The 17500-nt window shown below is 43.2% G+C and overlaps 1 protein-coding gene across 3 annotated transcripts in view; it reads right to left on the reverse strand.

The window, feature by feature from the left end:
* The window catches only part of LOC143039411 (telomerase-binding protein EST1A-like), a 407204-nt gene that overhangs the window by 48418 nt on the left and 341286 nt on the right, over positions 1 to 17500 (reverse strand). For all 3 annotated transcript variants that reach the window (XM_076209414.1, XM_076209412.1, XM_076209413.1), the window contains one exon: positions 9570 to 9772. In XM_076209414.1, the coding sequence (XP_076065529.1) occupies positions 9570 to 9772 (203 nt within the window). The remainder of the gene's footprint in view (positions 1 to 9569; positions 9773 to 17500) is intronic.

The following is a 17500-nucleotide window of genomic DNA, read 5'->3' on the forward strand; positions in this document are numbered from 1 at the left end:
CACGCTTGTACTCAGGCACGTGGGACATGAAGTGGCTTAATACATGCCAAAGAGATAACACTCGAAACACTTGCGATTTCGTCTTGCGTATGTGTATATACATACATTATATATATATATATATATATATATATATATATATATATATATACACACATACATATGTGTATGTGCGTGCATGTGAGTATAGTGCCAATGCAATGAAACTTAATTCAGTTTTTAACATTAAATAAACAAATAAACTAAATAGCTAAAAATCATTTCATGTTTTTTTGTTTAGATCATTTAATATTTCACTCAGGCCAGAAGGCAGCGATCTCATTTAGTTCAGGGTATGATCAGGGTATGATTCCAGCAAAAATTGAATGAATAAATAAATAAATAAATAAATAAATAAAATAAGATGAAAAAAAAAAATAATAAAATATGTTTGGAATGGTGAACCTCCCCAAAATCCCTCCACCCCCGCTCCCCCGTCTGCTGATTACAACCATCCTTTTCTGACCAGAACAGATATTTATTACATCACTGTAATGAAAAGGTGACATTGCTTTTGTGGTTCATTTCGTTTTTTTTTTTTTTTTTTTTTTTGTTTTTTTTTTTTTTTCTTAGGTCGACCTTGGGTTCTCGTAGCCAAAGGCCTACTACCGGGAACATTCCAATCTGACTCATCGTGCATCAAATTTATGCAAATATATATTTCTGTTACATATTTCATGTAATTCTATATACGGCCTTTTATTGTAGTAAAAGCGACTGATCTCTATTTGTATCTATCTATTGTAAACAAAGTTGCAACAACAACAATCCACCTGTTGTTCTTCTTTCTTGCAAGAGTTGCAAGTACCCCCAACCCCACCCCCTCCAGGTCACCGGCCTTAATATTTATGGAAGTAAGCCTCCCCCCATAAACATGTTCATATACGGCCTTAAGTTCTTTCCTCCCTAGGGAATGGGGGGAATGGGGGGGGGACGCCCCGGTTCCAGATACGGGATTGACCCCATCCGGGCAGGCCAACCCGGAAGCGAGGCAGCGCAGCGACCGGAATCTGACCTCTCAGCTGAAGACCTGGGTCGACCTCGAAGCCGGGGCGACCTCGAAGACCAGATGGTACTTCGGAAGATTTCTTCCAATTGGAACTTCGAGTGAAATTACTTCTCCACGGTTTAACTGTTTTTTTGGGTTCTGGAGTTGGACGACCTCTTGAAGGAAGTTTATTGCTTTAAGCCGCACTCGCTCGCTCACACGCACACACACACACACGACTCGGTGGCGCGGCTGGTAGACTCCCCGACTGTCACTACGGCGGTCCGGGTTCGAATCCTGCTCAGGGCTGAAATAATTTCAGTATCGCTGCGCTTCGAGTCGTTACTCCAACTCTTGTGGGCGGGGAGTTGGGGGCGTGTGTGCGTGTAAGGTCACAGCATTACCCATATATCGGTCATACGAGCTCTGAGCTCTCTTCCGGGAAGGAAATAGCTGTCGATCACGAGTCCAGCACGTGATCCAAGACCAAGGTAAATCACACACATACACTCACAAAGACATACATAGACTAGGATGCTTTACCGTCCTAGGTCATAAAGACCCCGTTAGAGACCTGCGTTAATAACGAACAGTAGTGACCTATTGGAATGGAGGACTAAACCAATACCAAACTTAAAAACCGCCTCAAACATTTGATCCCTTTTTTTTAATAACTTCGATAACGCATGGGTCACGTGCAACCGAATAAAATCGCCTGGCGGTAGCCGGGATAAAAGGAAAAGTGCCATTCGGTACGGAAGGGAATTGAAGCTCAATGGGAAAGCTGCTCATGTCTCGGGAATATAAAGGGAAACGATAAAATTTACACAATATAGTGTATGTGTATGCATACAGGTATGTATTAATGTATATACGTATGTAATGTATGCATGCATGTATGCGTATTCATGCATGTGTGTATGTGCATACATGCATGTATGTATATATGTAAAGTATGCATACAAGTATGTGTATTCATGCATGTGTGTATGCGTATACATGCATGTCTTAATGTATAGATGTATGCATTATATATGTATGTATGAATGTGTGTATGCATGCATGAATGCATGTGTATATGTGCATACATGGATGTATGTATTAATGTATATATATATGCAACATGTATGAATGTATGTATGCATGCATTATATGCACATACATGCATGTATGTGCAGGAGACGACAGCTATGTATGTGACGTGAGCGCGTTCGTGCTCTCCAGCCCACCAAGACGGGAAAAAAAAACACCGAGAGTCGCCTTCGACGGGGGGAGCGAAGAGGAGGAGGAGGAGGAGGAGGAGGTCGAACACACGCAATGCTTGATCCTACTGAGGGTGAAGGGGAGGGTGAGGGTGAGAGGAAAGGTGAACGGAAAGGAAGTGGAGGAAGAAGACGGAGAGGAAGGAGGTGAACTGAAGCCTCAGGATAGAGAAGGGGAAACCTACTGAAGTGGATTGAAATTAAACATTGGCAAAGGTGGACGGTGGGGCGGTGGAGGGGGGTGGGTAGCTCTTCAAAGAAGAGGAGGAAAAGGAAGAGGAAAAGGAGGAAGAGGAGGAGGCGGAAGAAGAAAAGGAGGGGAAGTAAGAAAATTAAGGTTTGGGGGAGAGGGAGGGTGGAAGTAATCCCTGCCATTCTGAGAAGACTTATGTGGCACCGTGGGGAGCCACTACTCACGGAGTACCACTACTCACTCACTCACTCCCACCCCTCCCTCCATCGGGAGAAGGAAGGGACGGGGAATGGGAGGTTAGTAGCACGGGGGGGGGGGGGGACCTATTCATGATTTATCCCTTTGTTCTGACTGTCGTCAGAAGATTTTATTCGTCAAAGGAATAAAATCATCAGGCGATAATTCACACACACAAATATATATATATATATATATATATAATTCACACACACAATATATATATATATATATATATATATAGATAGATATATATATAAACACACCGTACTTCAGGGATCATATGACGCCTCCCCCCCCCCAAAAAAAAAAAAAAAAGACATCAGCCTGCATCTTATAAGGGCAATGTTCAGCTTTCGGGCAGTGTGCAGTGGTACGTGTAAGGCAACAGTCGCCCTCTGATCAAACCACAAACATTTTCGCCACAAGCAAACACAGCGGTGATCGCTTCTACACCACAAAAACATTTTTTTGACCGTAATAATGTCAGACCCGTACCCTCTGGGAGTTGGGGGGGGGGGCAGGGGGGGGGTCAACTGCCTGCCCTGGAATCTTTCAATTTTCAAACTTCCACATTTTCTGTTAACTACCCCCACCAATAAATTACCAGGAAACGTGGAAGTTTGAAAATTGATAAAATTCCTTGGGGGGGGGGGAAGGATATGCCCTACCAGTCAGGAATAAGTGACAATGTTTAACCTTGCATACATGTACCAATACAAAAGGATTACAAAGATTACAAAGGAGCATGCCGACAGGAGACCTTTTGGTCCATATAATAATGATAAATAAGAATTGCAATAATATAAATAATAATAAATAAAATAAGTAAATAAATAAATAAATAAACTAGAGGTCAGCTGGACATCAAGCCTGACGACACGCGCAAGATTTGCTGCATGTTGTAAGATTCCATTGATGCTTAAGGTAAGACAGACCTTTATATAACATTTTAACATTGTTTTTCTTTAATTGCGCCTATCTTTTAACATCCTTACCATCCACGTTCAACAAAAATTTAAGCTCATGAGAATCTATTGCTTTTACGGGAAATCGATAATTATATGGAGAAAAAAAAAAAAATCTAGCTTAAATCCACCCATTTTGATATATCATTTTCAATGGTTGCCCAAATTGAGGTTATATATATATATATTGCAATGACCTCGGTTAACCATTTTATTCCCACGGAGTAATTTAAATATTTTGTTATTCTGTTTGTCGCCAGGCGATTTTATTCACTCGAAGAGAGGAGCACACCCCGGTAGTCGGAGGGTTGGTTCACCTGACGGTGGCGCCGCCGCTGGTCAAGCGTGACGGTGTGACCCTCGACATGGAGATTCTCCTCCTCCTCCTCCTTCTCGAAGACATCGTCGAAAGATTCCCAGGCAGCTTCTGTCTTATCTCCTGCCTTATCACGTACACACACACACACACTTATATGCACAGCTAATTCCATATATACATACATGCGAGCATACGCACGCAATCATATGTGCACAAACATATTGTATATATATGTATGTGTACATAAATATATATATATATATACTCATATACATATACACAAATACATATGCATGTAAGTGTATATATTCACACTACTTCGTCGATGTGAGCATTCGGGATAGATAATGATATATTGATCTTGACAATCCTCAGTCACGAGAGAAACTGGCATTCCCCTCTTCTCATGATGTCTCTCGATTCAAGATTCTCTTTTTTAGACACGTGTGTGTGTGTGTGTGTGTGTGTGTGTGTGTGTGTGTGTGTGTGTGTGTGTGTGTGCAAGTGAGTGTGGGGGGCGCGCGTGTATATATATATACATATGTATAAACACACACACACACACACACACACACATGCACATGCAAACTTGTCCATTTGCATTACTTTACCATGTATTTCTTAAGTAAGTGTGGATTCTGTAACACTAACTTATGTCCCAATTTATTTATTCATCTTTTATTTCATCTTATTTTTTTGGTCGAGACACTTGTCTTCTTTATTTCAAGTGTGGAAAGCCAACCTTATGAGGAAAAATGGCGTAAAGACCGACTCGGGGAATCGAAATAATTTGAATTTTTGAAAAAAAACAAAAAAAAAAAAACAATAATAATAATAATAATAAAAAAAAAAAAAATAAATAATAAAATAATAATAATAATATATAAATAAATAAATAATACAATGTCAATTTTTTTTAATTATCTATTTACCCATTCTTTTCTGTTACTCGTATATTCTATGATTTAGTTGCTTATGCATTTATTGATTAATTTACTACCGTATTATTTTTCTTCTTGATTCCGCCTGAGGATGTATCCAACTGAAGTAAGGGTTCTTCCCTTTACCTTAGACCAGCGTTTCCCAACCTGGGGTGCTGAAATCAATTATAGGGGGTGCTGGGAAGTAATGTACACAAAAATCACATTGATATATCGTCACCCTCATAAAGAAAGTGCCTAAGTCATTTGTCCAACTTTTCAGGAAATCGAAAAAAAAAATTATTTTATAAATGTACGTATTGTTCCTCCTAACGTAGTTTTAACCTACTCAGACACTAAATAAAACATTGGGAATTGTACCTCAAGGAGCAATGAAAATTTGATTCAGAAAAAAAAGACAAAAAATCCAGAAATTGACGAAAAATGACTTAGGCAATTTCTTTATGAGGGTGACGATATGTATCATTAATTACCCAGTTGTGCATATCTGACTTTTTTCACGCTATTTTATTTTTCTAGGGTGTTCTTATTTTTTCTACAAACAATATTGTCAATTTGTTTCAGTTCTAAGGAATCAAGAAAATAAATCATCAAGCAGTACACTTCACTTTCTTCTAATAACAAGATAGGGGTGCTGGACTGCTTAGACATGACAACAGAGGGTGCTATGGTCGGAAAAGGTGGGGAAACGCTGCCTTAGACAAATTGCGTCGGGGGTCGTTTGGCTGCAGCCATAACGTCACCTTTGCCCAAAGTGGCCGTATTGTCAAGGCATGTGGTAGCATAAACTAAACAGTACAAAATCAGCTTTAGACGAAAAATAGAAATAATAAATTAATAAAATTAATAAAAAAGAAAAAGAGAAGAGGAGAGAAAAGAAAGAAAGAAGAAGAAGAAAGGAAATCCCACCTGTCATGTCACCCTTGTCCCACACACACATGGCGTCGCGACTCCACGCCATCTTCAACATATGTCCTCGACAATTTGCAATACAATAAGGCTGTGAAATATGTAAGTATTTGCGTGTATATATATATATATATGTATATATATGTATATGTATATATATGTATATATATACATATATATATATACATATATATATACATATGTACATATATGTATATATATATATATATACATATATGTATATATATATGTATATATACACATATATACATATATACATATATATACATATATACATATATACATATATACATATATATACATATATACATATTATATATATATATAGAGGTAAATGGGAGCAGGAAACACAGGAGTCTTAGTCTGAGTCTATTCTTGACTAATTTCGCAGGTATACTTCCTCAAAAGCATATCTGTGAAACTAGTCAGGAATAAGACTCCTGCGTTTCCTATACTCCCACTTACGTCAATCTGTCAATGTCTCAATACACACACACACACATTATATATATATATATATATATATATATATATAATGTGTGTGTGTGTGTGTATGTGTGTGTGTGCGCGCGCGCGTGCAATAACCTTGGCTACGATGCCGCACTTTACTTATTCTAATCAATGAGCTGCCAGAGAGAAAATAACAACGACACTTGTCCTTTTCAAATATACAGACTTGATGTAACGTGCATACTTAACACACACACAAAAATATGATTATTTATATATCCAGACATGCATACACACGTGCACACACACACAACACTCGGTGGCGCAGTTGGTAGAGCGCTGGACTGGGAAGTACGGTAGTGCTCGCAGTACGCAGTTCGAATCCTGCCCAGGGCCGAAATTATTTCGGTATCGCTGTGCTTCGGGTCGTTACTCTGACTCTCGTGGGCGGGGAGTTAGGGGTGTGTGTGTGTGAAAGGTCATAGCATTACCCATAGATCGGTCATACGAGCTCTGAGCTCTCTTCCGGAGGGGAAATAGCTGTCGATCACGAGTTCAACACGTAATCCAAAGACCAAGGTGAATACACACATACATTATATATATATATATATATATATATATATATATATATATATATATATATATATTAATGAGAGAAAGAGGGCGTGCAGCACCCACTCACCCAAGTACAACGTTACTCTCGTGTGTACGTTGTCTGGATCCGAGCGGGCGTCTGAACTCGTGTCTGCTTGTGGGCGTGCGCGGGTGCGCGTGCGAGCAGCCCGGACCATCTGCCCCGTGCGCCAGACGGTCTCCCTCCCCCTCCAACTCCCCCCCCCCGGCAGCACATGTCCGCCTTCCTAGGCCTGACTCGAATCCCCGGACATCCACCGGATCTGGCACGCGACCCGGGCACGCTTCCGGCCCAGAGTGACCGTTTCCGGTTGCGCCCGGCGGAGGGGTTGCGGCCTACGCCGCAGGGCGTCGGGGACAGTGAAACAGCTGAGGGGGGAGTCGCCCCGGGCGATGGCGCCGGCGGGGAGCGGGGGAGAGGAGGGGGAGAAGGGGTGGGAGGGGGAGGGGGGCTGACTCAGCGCACGAGATCCGATGGGAAAGGGAGGAGGGGAGGGAGTGTGGGAAGACGAGGAGGAGGAGAGGGAGGAGTTTTGCAAAGTTTGAAATCCCATCCTCCCTCCCCCTCTCCCTCCCTCCACGCATGCCCTGTCCTCCTGCTCCTCCACCTCCTCTCCTCTCCCTCCACCTGCATCTCTCCTTGCATATGCAAGGGGGAAAATGCTTGCAAACTGCATATACACGCATGCACGAATACGATCCACATATCACCCACCCACACACACGCACGCACACACACACAGACATAATTTTAATGACATATACGCAAATACTTGTAAACGCGTTTATACGCCGATACAAATGCCCTAGGAACAAACTTGAAGTAATGTTATCATACTTTAAAAATAAGGTAATCAAGAAATACACTCGTATGCTACAATTCGGTCACCCCAGGTGGAAAAAACCTTTTTGATAATTGTATATATGAAGCCTATGTATATATACATATATATGTACATATGTAGTTTGTATGTATATACGTATGTATATGTGCATGTGTGATTCACCATGGTCTTGGATCATGTATTGGATTCGTGATCGACAACTAGTTCCCTCCCGGATGAGATCAGGGCTCGTATATGACCAATCTATGGATAATGTTGTGATCTTACACACACACACACACACACACACACGGTGTACGCACACACATACATTCACACACGTACACGCGTTCATACACACACGCACGGGTTGTGGTTTCCCACTGCAGCCGTCGCCGCCGCCGCCACAACAACAACAACGCCGCCAACAAGAAGACGAAACGGTCCTTGGCACCGCATCTAAATGGCGGATCCGACATTTCCTGCAACAAATCGGTCACAGTCTTTACGGTCACCGGCTCTGACCTCAAAGTCGTCCGTTCATCCTCGGTTGACGGTGCTGGGTCGCCCTCTCACCCCCTCCCCATCCCCCTCCCCGCCTCTCAACACCTCCTCCTCCTCGTCCACCCTCACTCACATCCCTATCCACACCCGACATATCACCCCCCCAACACACACGCACACCGTATGGGTGTAATGACCGCATGTTTAATGCAGTCGATATTTTGGGGGACTTTAGTGACACCCCTAGGGACCAGCGCCTCGCAGTATTCTTTTACGGTTAAAGAATCGTCACTCAAACAAGAGAATGCTGACCACTATTAAATCCTATTATCCCCTCCGGCCAATTAATAAATGAATAGTTTATTAAAATAATTTGAATAAATAATAAAACAAAACAACAAAATAAACAGCCTCGCTTTACGTCGGGTGATGCGGGTTACTCACGTGTGCGTGAGGCGGTTGACCACTCACACATAGAGGGGCGGGTCGGAGGGGGGGCGGAGGTGGGGGAGGGGTTGCCCGCTCACAAGCAGGAAAGTTTGCGTGAGGTTAGCCACCTTTTCACACAAAACGGAGAGATCCACACCTTTACACTTTCACAACTTATTATGACTGCCGCCAGGCGATTCTATTCAGCCCGGGGGTGGGAGGGGGGCTCCTTACTCAGCTAAGGATTACATCAATCACGATTAACCTTTACTACTTCTATTGACGACCTAAAAAATTATTCTGGCTGCCGCCAGGCGATTTTATTCATCTCCCAAGGGTAGCACACTAACGGGGGGGTTCATTCCACACACATGGACGGGGGGGGTGAATTTTACCCACCAAACTCATTACATGCAAGGGGGGTGGGATTCGCCCCCTTTGTAGACAAGCAGGGATAGCCCCTTTCTTCTCACGTTCAGTTATGACACACGCATACACACACACACAAACACGCACACACACACGCACATGCACGGATGACGTGGTTGTCTGCTAGCAGTAAAGGTCATCTCTCTCACGACAGGGGGCGATGATCCTCCTCCAGCCCCCTCACTCCAGGAACTGTCCCTCAGCTGAATAAAATCATCTGTCGACTGTCAAGGGGTGAAATGATCCTCTTGACCACTAATATATATATATATATATATATATATATATATATATATATATATATATATATATATATATATAGAGAGAGAGAGAGAGAGAGAGAGAGAGAGGAACCTCCTCTTAGAGGTCCGTGCTCGGAGGGCCGGCCTCCCCTTCCTCCCTCCCTCCCCCTCCACCTACCTGGTTGAGGTCCATCTCGGCCGTGAAGGTGGTCGAGGTGAGGACAGAGCCCTGCGAAGTGACGCACTTGAGGGCCGGCGACCGGGTAGACCTAAGGTACTCGAGGGCGAGCGCAGCTCCCTCTCGAACTCTGAGGGCGTGACCTACAGACCCGTACTTCTCGACGGCGGCGTCTCTCGAGAGACCGTCCAGTTCGTTGAGGACTGCAAAGAAAACGGGAAGAGATTTTTCTTACTTGTTAAAAAATACTATCAAATCATACAAACAAATAAAAAAAATAATTTTACATTCAAGTTATACCTCATTTTTTTGTCGAAAACATGGAAATTGTTTTCTGACCTATATATACATACGTATACACACACACACACACACATTATATATATATATATATATATATATATATATATATATACAGTATATACACACATAGTGAACATGAACATTTTGATGGTGTATGAAGAACTCTGCTGGCCATATTCTCTCCTCACTTTACTTAATATAAACACTTGTATGACTCTGCAGAAACTTATCAACAAATTTACATCCGCGTGCAAGAACGTACACACGTGTGCACACACACACACACAGTCAAAATCACCGTTTATATCAGTTTTTGTGTATATATTCATATATAAATATATGATCATAAATGCATATATGTACACAGGTTATTTTCATTCCCCTTCTCATTATTGTACATAAATGTTGCCTTTTTAGGCAGTGACTCACAAAAAAAATAATTCTGAACCTAAGTAGTAATATATATGTTAGGTAAAATCACTAGTAGCAGCAATGTAACTCTGATTTGAATGACGGGGTGGTAAGGCTTGGGACTCACGTTTAGAGGGACCCGATATCAAAGCTCGCGACGGCCGGGCCTGGTTGTTTGATTATATATATATCTATATATATATATATATATATATATATATATATATATATATAAATAGTCTCCCCGTTTACGAGGACGTCAGTCAACAGTCCTTTGGGCAAACAGGGGCCGGAATCACTCTCTCGGTACACTTTTTTAACCCTATACTACCAATGCCCCCCTACCCCACCCCCCGGGCCTTAACACGGCGAGTCTGATGTGAAGAGGAATCGTCGGACACACACCGGAACATTGCCGTGGGTCTGCGGACCGGGCCAATTCGGTCCGTGTCTTCGGAGATTGGTCGCGGTCCGGGTGAACCGAAGGACCAATTGTTGGGCTGTCTGTCGGCTGAGCAGGCCACGGAGCGCCCCCCATGCCGCCAGCGTGGGGACACTGGGTGGAAAGGTGCCTCCATATTTCGAAACGAGTATGTCGTTTGTCTTCATCAAAAATAAATATGCACACACGTACATACATAAATACATACCTATATATAAATATCCGCACACATATATACACACACACACACACACATATCTGAGTACAACAACGCCTATCTTTTGCAAATGAGAATGGAAGAAGTATAAAAAAAAAGAACTGGAGGATTACAAAAACAACTAGCGATGCCCATTAGGCGAAACAATTAAAAACATTCTCAGATATTCCTCGACATCCTTAAGACGATTCGAAACGAAGTTTCTCACAGGACGAGGTTTTGCAAAAAATAAATAAATAAAACGAAGCGACATTCCTTCTTTGCATTCAACATAAACTTATACAAGCACGATAACGATGTGTGCGTGCGTGCGTGTGTGCGCGCGTGTGAAATGAGATCAGTATACATACACACGTACAAACATAACACCAGACTAGCTTTCTAGATACAATAGGGGACCCTATCAGAGAACTAATATCTTATCAACAATAATTAGGGGTTCTAGCCTCAGGCGCCGAAAAGGTGCAGTCACAGAGATGGTCAAGGAGAGATGTACGGAGGACAGTAGCAGAACGGAGTGATAGTAGATTTTAAAAGTGACCAGCATTATACATTCTACATATGCTAAGGCCAAGAGAAAACATTATTCAATAATGTATTAATGCAATAATGCCAATTATAGAAAATGGACGTGTTTTGCATGGGAACGGGGCAACCAGAGTAAACAAAGATTAATCAGGATCAAGTGTAATGACAAAATATGAGTACAGTAGTTACATTATATTTTTCACTCGAGTGATCACGCACACTTTAAATAGCCCAACATTTGCACTAAAACGAATATTGCAACAATGCCCTGAATGTGAGGCTGACTGGAGAATTGCGACCTGTGCAGCACAGTGGCACACTTTGTTCACTTTATTCTGGTTATCACCAGAAGACTCGGTTCCAGGTAGGACCGGGTTCTAGACTGAAGGTCTCGACGCATCGTCTGGTGTCCGCTACAATGAAATATACAAAGTGTGTCACGTGGAAATTACTACTACCAGGTCACGGTCAAGAGCAACGGCCCGCGTTGACCTGTCCTGACCCTCGATATAACAGATCCCTGACATAACGGACTGAGATGTAATGGACCCCCGATATAACGGATTCGGATATAACAGACCTCCTCAAATAACGGACTCCAGGAATAACGGACTCTGATATGCCGAACTCGTGACTCCCAGACGCACAATTCAACGCCTTTACTATCACGCCGGATTCCGTCGTAATTGCGGTTGCCATCTGTACTGACGCTCCTAGGACGACCTCCACCTAAAAAGTGTTGACTGACACCTCCATCACGCCTTCGACAGAGCTCTGGTTCGTTTGTGGTATCTGAGGCGATTTTACAACAACATGGAGGACAAAGAACAAGAACATGAAGAGGAAAAAAATTCGGCTATTCCTCTTGAACAAAGGCGTGCGCGCGCGCGCGTGTTCGTGTGTGTGTGTGTGTGTGTGTGTGTGTGTTCATGTGTGTGTGTTCATGTGTGTGTGTGTGTGTGTGTGTGTGTGTGTTTGTGTGTGTGTTTGTGTTCATGTGTGTGTGCGCGCGTGCGCGTGTGAGATCGAAGCATGATCAGGCCATATGAACTCTGAGATCTTATCCGGGAGGATATAAGCTGTCGATCACGTATCCGACACATGTTCCAAGCGTTCTTTAACGGCCGTCGGGTGAGGAATGATAGAAAACACATATACATGAATAAATAAGTAAATAAATAAAAGATAAAATAAGTAGGTACATATAAGTAGACAAATGTTAATAAAAAAATATTGAAAAATGAAACGCAAAATAAATAATAACAAATTAACGTTAAAATCAACTAATTATTACGGGAATCATAATAACAACGATAATAATAGTAATAATACAAACAAAAAATAAACATTAATGATGATATGAATTGATATACCATAATCTTTCATTTTTAAACTTGTTTCTAATAACAACACCACACCACTTACACCAATAAATAAATTAAATAAATGAAAAAGAAGCACATTGATTAGATAATCACAAAGATTAATTTAAAAAATTGGTCCGCCAGAACTAAAAGCAAAGTGTTTCACGCTGTTATACGGGACTCCTCAGTGCGCGCGCGGGCGCGCGTGCGAAATCGCGAGGGAGGGAAGCGTCGGCGACCGGCGGCGCAGGAGCGGCCGAGCCGCGATTGCGGCGACAGACAGATAACCAAGAAGAGGGGGGGAAACGAGGACGTGAAATTCCAACATTCCCGAACGAAATAACACCTTAAACGGACATGCACACTCAAGGAGTCATTTCCCGGGGGAGAGGGGGAGCGCAATGTCACTAATGCGTTTAGAATGCTGCAAACCGCCCCCCCCCTTCCTTCAAAAAAAGGGGGTATGTGACCGGTAGTTGACCAGGGATGACCTCTCCCCCCACCACAGAGAGGAGAAGGAGAAGGGCACATCCGGCTATGCGATGGCGCGGTGTTTGCCCCCGAGAGGTGACTCCGTCATTGGAGCTGGTTTTATATGGTTTGCGGGTCGTTAATCAGACATCTTCATCCCTTGCAATAAACCCGTTAAGGATATATTGCATCCAGTTTTAGGTTAGTGAACTATTCAAACGTACACAAAAAGTAAATTGTGAATATTAAGAGAAAGAACATGACTGCTGTGTGTGTGTGTGTGTGTGTGTGTGTGTGTGTGTGTGTGTGTGTGTGTGTGTGTGTGTGTGTGCGTGTGTGTGTGTGTGTACGCGCGAGCATAGAACGTTTTCTAATGTTCCTGCCTGTCTATCTGTGAGTACGTGTGTATGAATTAAAGTACATGTTCATGTACATTACCGTCCAACATTTGATCATACTCTGCCCTGGAGGACACTCGATACTCCATTCTAGTTATCGCCAGACGAATGTGTATTATACAGTATACGAGGAAAGAAGGTAGGAAGGGTGAATGAAATATATGTCTCGCTACACGATTCATCGATATAGAAGGTGAGGAGCTTACGCTAGGAGGCGCTGAGTGGTTGCGACCGAAACAGTTAACTTTGCCCTATGCGCTTTAGGAACTGTTGGGACAGGTTAAAGTCACTAATGGGAATCGGATAGGAGTGCAGGATTCGAGCCTACAACTAAGCGAGAGCGAGACCAACACGCTTCCGATCACGCCCCCAGCGTACCATCGTTATACGGTCGTTCATTATTAATATCCTTCTCTCGTTCTACGCTTGTCCAGTCACGTTTTTACGATAATTTCAGACACGTTCTACTTCATCAATAAATCTATTTAAACATCTATTTGTTTTTTACACACACACATATATTTTTTATTTTATTCTTATTATCACTGCCCCTCTCAACGTCAACAAACCTTTTTCCTGAACTTCATCATTATAAGATAATTTGCTATGCGATCAGGTTTTCGGGGACAGATTCTAAATCTACTTCAGCTTCTGGATCTTACACCACCCCCTCCTGCCACCCACACACGGCCAGGGATGCCATTCGCAGTTTTGGCAAAACGAAAAGAGGGCAAGATCCCCTTGACTTGACCAAAGTAGGACTCAAGATCTCTTTCGACCTCCCGATTGTCTCGAGGTCTCTCTCTCTCTCTCTCTCTCTCTCTCTCTCTCTCTCACACACACACACACATATATATATTTATATATATATATATATATATATATATATATATATAAAGTATATATATATATATATATATATATATATATATATATATATATATGGGGGGGTACGTATGTTGTTTTCCATGTGTCCGAATACACAGGAACCTATTCTTACAAAATGACGCTTACTTGTACATGGCTGCAATATCCTTATAAATGTGTATGTGCGTGCGTGCGTGTGTGTGTGTGTGTGTGCGCGCGCGCAAGCGCGTTCTGCTCTACCATTGGTCTTTCTTCTACCCCGTGGTGAAGTTCTCATGATTCTGTCCACAAAGACCCCCCCCCCTCCCCCGGCTCTCCTCCGGGGGCCTCATGACCCGAAGCGTGTCTCAGGTCAGTCCCCCGGGGTCAGTCGGGAGCTGCCCAGGCGTGGGTGAAGGGCGGGTGGGTGGGTGTGTGGGCGTCCAGAGATGGTCTACCCATATATAGAAGACCACGATGGTCTGCCAGCGGCAGCAGTAACTTCTGGAGTCTTTGGTCTCGAGAGAAAAAGGAAAAGACGATGAACAAGATGGAAAAGAGAATGGAGGAGGAGATGAAGAAAATGAAAAACAGAGACAGAGGAAGAGGAGATAGAAGATGAAAAAGAAAAATTATGCTGAGACGGAGGTAGAAGAAGAAGCGAAGCCATGAGAGAGAGAGAGAGAGAGAGAGAGAGAGAGAGAGAGAGAGAGAGAGAGAGAGAGAGAGAGAGAGAGAGAGAGAGAGAGAGAGAGAGAGAGAGAGAGAGAGAGAGAGAGAGAGAGAGAGAGAGAGAGAGAGAGAGCGAGAGAGAGAGAGAGAGAGAGAGAGAGAGAGAGAGAGAGAGAGAGAGAGAGAGAGAGAGAGAGAGAGAGAGAGAGAGAGAGAGAGGTTGGTGGGGAAGATGAGCCCCCACCCTCACCCCACCCCATCCAGTGCGTGAGAGAACACGATAAACAATTTGTACAATCGGCTAATTGAAGTCTAACTCACACAGTAAACAGCAGAGCCCAGGTTAAGCTCGTATCTACCATAAACGATTGTCTTGCACGTTTGCAATTGCAATACGTATGGATCAGACACGCTCAATGTGAGTATACGCCACACGTGTACAAGCTCCCACATACTATATATATATATATATATATATATATATATATATATATATATATACTCGTATAATACATGTCGCACCCCTATAAGTGCTCTCCACTCCTTATTGTGTTATTCTTCCTGCCGGTAAGTGATTTTGGTTATAATAAAAATACCCATCCCGACGATTATAAAAAATAAAACATGGATCAACATACAAATGACTACACACTGCACTGTCATTAACAAGCACGTGAGGTCACAGCCAGGGTCAAGCCTGTAGAAGGGGTGACGGTACCCCGAGCACGCGAAGACTGCAATGCAAATAATGGTCACGTTCTCGACTTAACATAAACTCACACGAGATACAATACTCTTTTCATGCAATGTACATTTAGGTAAACACACACACAACTCGTGGCGCAGTTAGTAGAGTTCCCGGCTGCCACTACGGAGGTCCGGGTTCGAACCCCTCCCAGAGATGAAATAATTTCAGTATCACTGCGCTGCGGGTTCTTACTCTAACTCTCGTGGGCGGGGTGTTGGGTGTGTGTGTGTGCGCGTGTAAGGTTACAGCATCACCCATAGATCGGTCATATACGAGCTCTGAGCTCTCTTTCGGGAGGGAAATAGCTGTCGGTTACGAGTCGAACACGTGATTCGAAGACCATTGTCAATCACACACACGCATACAAGAACACTGCTACAGATCGTTGTACGTATATGTAGGCTCTGAGCTCTCATCCATAAAAGTTATAACTGTCGATCACGACTCCAGCGCGTCATCTGAGGCCATGGTGAATCACACACACACACACACACACACACACGCGCGCGCGCACACACACACACACGCGCGCACACACACACAAAAATCCGTGAAGAGGCGAAAACTTGAATACCAAAATAGATTTGAAAAAGATACATCTCCCTAATTAGCAGCCCAGTTGATATATTCACCTCCTCAACGTGGTCTGGCATCGTGCATACAAAGAGTTTATTGCGGGTGCAGGAAGAGTGGCATATCAGAGCAGCGGAAAGGAATTTACTGGAAGGATGCCATCATAAACACACGTAAACACGCACGCACAAGCGCACACACACACGTGTTTACATGAAATGTAGCATTTCGTATTTCAGTGCTATTTCAATAAAAATAAAAATGTGGCACTGAGCCATAATGCTTTGAGAACACATATATAGATAGAAAGCGAATTATATAAGAGAGAGAGAGAGAGAGAGAGAGAGAGAGAGAGAGAGAGAGAGAGAGAGAGAGAGAGAGAGAGAGAGAGAGAGAGAGAGAGAGAGAGAGAAGAGAGAGAGGGGGGGGGGGTGGACGATCACGGAGAGCGGGCACTGGTCAAGAGTAGTACCGCCCAACGCGCCATCTGCTAAGAACAAAAGAAACGACGCTCAAGAAGGAGAAGGAGGAGGAAGTGGAGGAAGAGGAAAACCGGAGTTGAGGAAGGAAGGGGACAATGAGAAAGGAGAAGAGCAGAAAGGGGAGAGGAAGAAGAACTCAGTTGAAAGGACAGGAGAGGATGGATGGATGGATGGAGGGAGGGAGGGAGGGGGATGAGGTGGGTAAGGAGACCGGTGAATAGGAAAAGTGGAAGAGAGGAAGATACAAGAGGACAGGAGGGAAATGAAGAGGAAAGGAGGGGAGATGGATTGGAGAGGATAAGGCAAAGTAAGAAGTGAGAGAAGACGAGAGGAGAAGGAGAGGAAGAGGAAGAGAAGATAAGAAGGTGGAGAGGAGCAAATGAAAACTAGAAGAGAAGAGAAAGGTGTAGGAGAGAAAAAAAGAGGAGTGGAAGGGAACAAAGAGAAGAAATAGAGAGGAGGGAAAAAGAAGAAGA

This window comes from Oratosquilla oratoria, chromosome 26, assembly GCF_046742065.1.
Source record: "Oratosquilla oratoria isolate Oo_2021 chromosome 26, ASM4674206v1, whole genome shotgun sequence".
NCBI classification, from domain to species: domain Eukaryota; kingdom Metazoa; phylum Arthropoda; class Malacostraca; order Stomatopoda; family Squillidae; genus Oratosquilla; species Oratosquilla oratoria.